Source organism: Nicotiana sylvestris, chromosome 9, assembly GCF_000393655.2.
Source record: "Nicotiana sylvestris chromosome 9, ASM39365v2, whole genome shotgun sequence".
Lineage (NCBI taxonomy): Eukaryota > Viridiplantae > Streptophyta > Magnoliopsida > Solanales > Solanaceae > Nicotiana > Nicotiana sylvestris.
The window spans coordinates 5679544-5686522 of NC_091065.1; the positions used below are offsets into that span (position 1 = coordinate 5679544).

A 6979-nucleotide genomic window follows, 5' to 3' on the forward strand; every position below is an offset into this window, starting at 1 on the left:
AAATAAACCAATTGACTACCAAGGGAATAGTAATAAGGTAAGAAAAAGTAAAATATATGAGGGATCCTTATATATATATATATATAGTTTTTGTCGAGGCTAACGGAATTTTGTGACCCTTTAACCATAGTGTAGGTTCGCCTACCACGTGTAAGTAATGAAAGTTTCAAGAACCAAAATTGATACCAATATAGAATTCATAAATCTTGAGAAACAATCAAAATCAATACCGCAATAATATTCCTTTTAATATCAATAATAATTCCAAAACTAATTTCAAAAAACAAATCTCTTAAAACCGACCCGATAACCAAATCCAAACCCCCGAGATAAATATCAGCCTCTACTTCGCTTTTATCCTCCTCTCTCCCGAAACCCTAGCCCCCAATTCAGAAAACCCTAATCTCTGTCGCTACCTCAAACCCTAATTTCCATGGCGAAGAAGCGAAAAACCAGAGCTTCCGAAGCCGCCGCACAACCAGTAGAAGAAGAACAGCAAAATATTAAACAAGAATCAGCAGATCTCGAACCCGAACAAGAACAAGAACAAGAAGAGTACCAAAACGACGCCGTAGAAGAAGAAGAAGCAGTTCAAGAGGGCGAAGAAGAACCAGATCCCGAAGAAGAAGATGATAACGACGACGGTGATGATAATGAAGAAGAAGAGGAAGAAAATCCAGGATCTGGAAACAACGCCGTAAATGAAGTTAACGGAGGCGGTAGTGAGGTGAAGAAGGAAGGAGGAGGCGACGAAGAAGAGGATTTAGAAGATGAGCCACTCGAGAAGCTTCTAGAACCTTTCACGAAGGATCAACTTACAGCGCTTATAAAAGAAGCTTTAGTTACTTACCCTAATTTGAAGGATAATATTCAGAAATTGGCCGATAAGGATCCGGCGCACCGCAAAATCTTCGTGCACGGCTTGGGTTGGGACACTACAGCTGAAACCCTAACGAGCGTGTTCGGGAAGTACGGTGAGATTGAGGATTGTAAGGCTGTTACAGATAAGGTTAGTGGGAAGTCAAAAGGATATGGGTTTATTTTATTTAAGCATAGGAGTGGTGCTAGGAAAGCATTGAGAGAACCACAGAAGAAAATTGGTACTAGGATGACTTCTTGCCAGCTGGCTTCGGCTGGGCCGGTCCCCGCCCCGCCCCCTACAGCAGCGGCTGTCCCACCTGTTTCTGAGTATACTCAGAGGAAGATTTTTGTTAGCAATGTGGCAGCTGATCTTGATCCTCAAAAGCTGTTGGAGTTTTTCTCTAAGTTTGGTGAAGTTGAGGAGGGTCCACTTGGATTGGATAAGCAAACTGGGAAGCCCAAGGGGTTTTGTTTGTTTGTGTATAAGAGTGTCGAGAGTGCAAGAAAGGCGTTGGAGGAGCCACATAAGAGCTTTGAAGGGCATACACTTCATTGTCAGAAGGCCGTTGATGGGCCGAAGCACAATAAGAACTACTATCAGCAGCACCAGCAGCCGCAACAGCATTACCCTCAGCACCAGCAGCACCAGCAGTATTATCAGCATCCTGCAAAGAAGGGGAAATATTCAGGTAGTGAAGAATTTCACTATGTTTGTGTTGGTTTCTCTAATTTTTGAATACACTTGTATACAATGATTTGATTGGGGTTTGTCACTTTAAAATGTAATTGCAGAATTTATAGCATTGTAAAAAATTCATTACATGCATGTAACTTAAATCCTCTGCAGTAAAGTTGATTTAATTGTTTCCTTAAAAAACTCAGGTGGTAGTGGTAGTGGAGCAGCAGCATCAGCTGGGCATTTGATGGCGCCATCAGGGCCTGCACCTGTGGGATTCAATCCTGCTGTGGCTCCGGCTCTTGGGCAGGCTTTGACAGCCCTGTTAGCTACCCAAGGAGCTGGTTTGGGGATTGGGAATTTGCTTGGAGGTTTTAGTGGGCCAGTGAATCCTCAGGGTGTGCCCCCAGTGATGAACAATGCTGGAGGATATGGTGCCCAGGGTGCTGCTGGTGGCTATGTAGCTCAGCCGATGCAGTACCAAAACCCGCAGATGCAGGGCGGTGCAAGACCACAGGGTGGTGCTCCTTACCCAGGCTATGGAGGTCACTAGGAAAGCTTAAGGTGTGATCTCTCTCTCATGCTTTGCATGTTGGTGTCTAATGCTTTTAGAGTTAAATTTGCTAACAGGGCAATATTGTACTCCACGTGGAATTTCTTACCATGGACTTGAGTGGTTCCTGTGCTTATTTTCTTGTTTGCATTGCTTGCATCTATATTAACGGAGTGTAGCATGTACTAGTTTATATTTCTATATCATGCCCATTTTAAATGTAATGCATCTTCAGTGGTTTAAAAGGCTGGGGCACTACTTAGCAATTTGTGTAATGCATCATTGACTATAATCTTAACCACCTAGGCTTTTACTTAATTTGCAAAATACTTTCAAATCTGACAGTCTAGGTGGACTAGAAAATACATTTAAATCTGAGAATCTTGGTAACAATGTTCTCTTACTCCATGTAATCCTAGTCTCATTGTGTCTGTTGTGGAGGAAGTCTTTGATGTGTTATTATGCACGTGGTTGACTGAAACATAGTTTTTGTAATTTGTAACCTAAAACTTGTTGATTATTCAATAATATTGCAGCACTAAAGGAAAACCATGATAAGGTAGCCAGAAACTGCCCATACAAAAAATATCGAAGAATAGACATAGACTAGAAAGGTAACATCAATTTGCATAAGAAGGTTTATGGTGTTATCGTTTTCCATTTTGTTGTCTTGAACAGGTATCAGTAATGCGATGGTTGTACTTCCAAGTAGGTAAAATTTATTGATTTGTTTGTTGCTCATAGACATCTGGTTTGCTTGTTTATGTTACTGTATCTTGCTTGTTTGTTAAATTTCTGTCTTGCATAAAATCAATATCTTTTGACTTGTCTTTCACTTTTCTCAAGGTATTATTCTCACCTGCATTTCATGGGTTTTTCTGCTAAAAATATTTTTTTACTTAGTTTTTTATGTTTTACCTATTCATTGTGCAGATTCCTTGATAAAATGCATCAAACTTTTAGTTTTGGACTGGTGATTCTTCTGAAGTTCCGGGCACTCTCCAAATGAAGTCTTTTACTATGACAAAAGTTACCTTTTGATTAAAAGTCCATGATCTTCATTGTGTATTTTCTTTTTAGTCAAGTACTTCTATTCTGGTGAATGTTTTTAAACACTATGTAGTATTTTGCACTAAACTTTTCTATCTAAAAGGATTGAGAAGACGATAGGGTATCCTACCCATCTCTCACCAGTATTTGAGTATTTAGCAATGTCTTTCTAACCTTCAAACATCTTACTTTCTGAATGGTTTCTTCTACTGCTCCCCCCAGCATCATAGTGTCTCATAAGAAGCAACTTTTGCTTTTCCATCGGTTCAAAGAATTACATTATGAACACATCGAATAGTCAGCTAATTTGTTTTAAGGATTATCTTGTAGCAATTGCCGTTGCAGGTAAATGGTGATGTTCATGGCATTTCGCTGGAGGTGTCCTCTGCTTCCTCTATTTTTCAGTGTTTGAAGCCTGTTATGCTTATGGGTTAAGAATGAACTTTATAAATAGACTGAACCCTGATTTGGTCTCCTCGTCACAACCACTGAAATATTAATATGTAAAGATTTGATTTTCATGGTGGGGTTAAGTTTTATTTTCTTCCTGAAGAGTCTATTGGCTTATTTTAACCTGAAATGGTGGTTTGAGAAATGGAAAGGTTTCTGAAATATTCTGCTATAACTGGTTTATCAACAGCTTTACAAACCGCACTAATTGACTCTTCAAAGCCTTTTCTTGATTTTAAATATACACATCTTTCGGAAGAGGGAGGGGTTTCCTCTCCTAGTTGATCATTTTAACATTATATTGTATTAACATTTATGAAATGGAGGATTCTAACAGAAGGGTGTGATGCAAGAATGCCTTGTAGCTTTGATATTTTGCATCCAGGGGCTGAGCAGGATGGTCCTCCTGGCATTTGAAGATGGTTGTAGCTTTTAAAGATGGCTGGCGGGTCAGATCAGCAGAAAATGTCTCTTCTCCAGGACTTGGTGCTCTAGTGATGTTTATATAGAAAGATAGCAAAATGCATAGCAAATGATATTTCTGGCATGTGGTTAATAAATGGATCAACATTTCACTTGTGGTTTTTCATGAAGAGGGTTTTCCCCAATTCCAAACCCGCACCGCCTGCTCAGTTGAGCTGATTTCTCTTCTTTGCACTCTTACGCAATTGGGGCTAAAGATTCTTACCCCCGAGGCTACAAAAATTGACATGATAGAATCCTAGAAAGGTTGGATGAGCTTGGCTTTGCTTCTCTTGATCCCCAACGGCCTTTCATAGAGGTGGGTTAATAGCTCTAACCTGTTGTTTGTTGCTCTAGTTTTGAGTGTCTAGGTTTTAATCACTTAGCATTGCAATACCAGTAATACTGAAATTGGGTTGATGTGGTATCATGGGAGTTTAATTGTGTTGATATTGGTTGTTGCTTTACCTGATTGACTTCAGAAATCGAGCAAAAGGGAAGTAATTAAACATTGATGATTCCCTTGAGTAAGTTCATCAACCATGGACGTTTAGATGTTGATTATGTTCATGGAATGTTTCGTGGAACATGTTCTACTTTGGCAGACGGCAACTTCTAATCTTTCTCCGAGTATTTGATAGGGTGTGAGTGTACGTGAGGTAATATAATTATAGATTATACTCCCTCTTTTTTTTTATTTATGTGAACTTATTTTTTTTTGGTCCGTTTAAAAAAGAACGATCCATTTATAAATTTGAAATAATCTAGTTTAAATTTATAATTCTAACCTTAATTAGAAACTTTGACAATTATATAAATACTCTGGTTCCTCTTTGATTTGTTTAGGATTATAAATTTTCAGTTTTTTTTTTTTTTTTAAAACTATGTGTTCGATCAAGGGAGTAGCATTTGTGAATAGCTGATCACCAAGCAAGTGGTGTGGGTTGACAATTACTCTTGGTAAAGAAAAGTTATTTTTCCTTTCGGTGAAAAATATTTTCACCAATTTCATGTATGGCGGATTTAAGGAAAAAATTATCATCCAATATCTCTCTACGAGTTTATCAAGATTCAAAATAAAGAGTGAGACTCCCTTAACCCCTAATATACATTCAAGAGAGAACCTTGAGAAAGAATGAAGGACCATATTTTGGTATTCTTTACAGCTCAGTAGCCATTATTTGTGTCTTTTAATTATTTTTAGCTAACAAAAAGTTATCAATGATATATAAATATTTAAAATATCTAAAAATATTTTTTTTCAACGGGTATGGTTGGAACTTGTTGAAAACATATACAAGAAATAATTAGTTGTAGCAAAATGGATTAAAAAGTAGTATTTTATTCATATTATCCACTAAAACATGTATTGGATAATAAATTTATTAAAATTGAGCTAAATATGAATATGAATTATATTATTCACTTAAAAAATGGATAACCAACGAGTTTAATTTTTACATTTGCATAGACCCAAATTGGGGGTTTCTCAAGTTTGGGTTATTAGGAATTCTCTTAAATGTGATCATATGCAAGAAGTCATGGATAACCATATTAATTAATTCATTTTTTATTCGTATTAAATATGGATTGAGTTGGATATTTTATTTATTTTTGTATTATCCTTGGCATAACTGGTAAAGTTGTTGCCACGTGACTAGGAGGTCACGGGTTCGAGCCGTGAAAATAACCTTTTGCAGAAATTCAAGGTAAGACTGTGTACAATAGAAACTTAGCCCTTTTCCGGATCCCGTGCATAATAGGAGCTTAGTGCACCGGGCTGTCCATTTTCGACCCCACATATTAGATCCAACTCCCCCTGTTTGCCACATTACGGACAACATACAAAAATTTTTTAAGAAAGATCGGAGGTGATTTGAAACTATTTGGAGTCAAAAGTTGAACAAGTTTAAAATTTTATGTGCACACATGTATTTCACACATATGTATACATGAAAGTTACACAAATACCCAGAGGATACACATGGGATATATATGATACATGCAAGAGAAGCATGAAAGATACACCATTATACATGCATAAATTCCATCTTCTTCCTTCAAATTGTAATTCAAATCATATCAAATCGTTCTAAAATTGAGATTCAAACTACTTAAAATGTACCTATTCTATTCCAACAACATGCATCGAAAACAAAGTTCACATTTCGAAAACCAAAATTTCAAACTCAAGCTCAGGCGAGCTTCAACGGAGTTTTAGCTCATCTTCAGTTTTAGTTTTGGCATCCGTCGATGACAGAGGCGTATCGGGGGGGGGGGGGGGTTCATGGGCCACGTGAACCTATGCTCTCCTCCCTAAATCATGTATAGTAATGTTATACTTTTTTAAAAAATACTTTAATATATGTATGTGCACCCATGCTCAAAGTATTATATGATGTGATAGGTACTGGGTCTACCTCTCTAACTGAGGTTGCAAGGTCAAATATTATATCAATCTTGTTGTTTTTTCTTTTGTTCTCCTAGAACTAGACGCCCACGGGAGATGAGCATGTCTGGTGTTACTTTTTGCGTATTAATTAAGTACTTTTTCTTTTATTTCTTTTTTTGTTTGATTTATTCTTTCAAAATTTTCATACATTAAAATTCCTATTCTTCTTTTGTCACCGTAAATCTTATATGATTAAATAAAATATGTATATTAAAAGAAGTAACAATGTATGATGTAGCATATAGTCAATGGTTTCAACTGATCCCGACATTTTCAAAATGGATAATAGATATCGATGCAAGAAAAATATTTTTTTTTAAATTTTAATTTTTAACTTATAATTCAAAAATGTAACGGGTGAGCAATTGTAAGAACTAAATGTTGAACATGTAAAACCTATATCCTGGATCTACCCCTTCTTAATAGTGCACCCATCTTGTCAAAATCCTGGATCCGCCTCTGGTCGGTGATATGT

General features: G+C 37.0%; 1 protein-coding gene across 7 annotated transcripts; it reads left to right on the top strand.

Annotated features, from left to right (window-relative positions):
• The first annotated feature begins 328 nt into the window (after positions 1-328).
• LOC104223859 (UBP1-associated protein 2B-like) lies at positions 329-4567 on the top strand. Of its 7 annotated transcripts, none has more exons than XM_009775373.2 (4): positions 329-1550; positions 1744-2101; positions 2769-2802; positions 3486-4567. In XM_009775373.2, the coding sequence occupies exons 1-2, from the start codon at positions 434-436 to the stop codon at positions 2088-2090; spliced, it is 1464 nt and encodes a 487-aa protein (XP_009773675.1). In that variant the 5' UTR covers positions 329-433; the 3' UTR covers positions 2091-2101; positions 2769-2802; positions 3486-4567. The 7 variants fall into 7 exon arrangements, with proteins under 7 accessions (XP_009773675.1, XP_009773676.1, XP_009773671.1 ...); XM_009775374.2 differs by having other exon boundaries at positions 2769-2798; XM_009775369.2 differs by having other exon boundaries at positions 3024-4519.
• The last annotated feature ends 2412 nt before the right edge of the window (positions 4568-6979 follow it).

Bases quoted from the DNA above. Each gene is read 5' to 3' on its own strand.
- LOC104223859 (XM_009775373.2), top strand. From the start codon at position 434: ATGGCGAAGAAGCGAAAAACCAGAGCTTCCGAAGCCGCCGCACAACCA. The intron at 1,551-1,743 runs GTAGTGAAGAAT...TAAAAAACTCAG, and splicing joins AAAGAAGGGGAAATATTCAG to GTGGTAGTGGTAGTGGAGCA.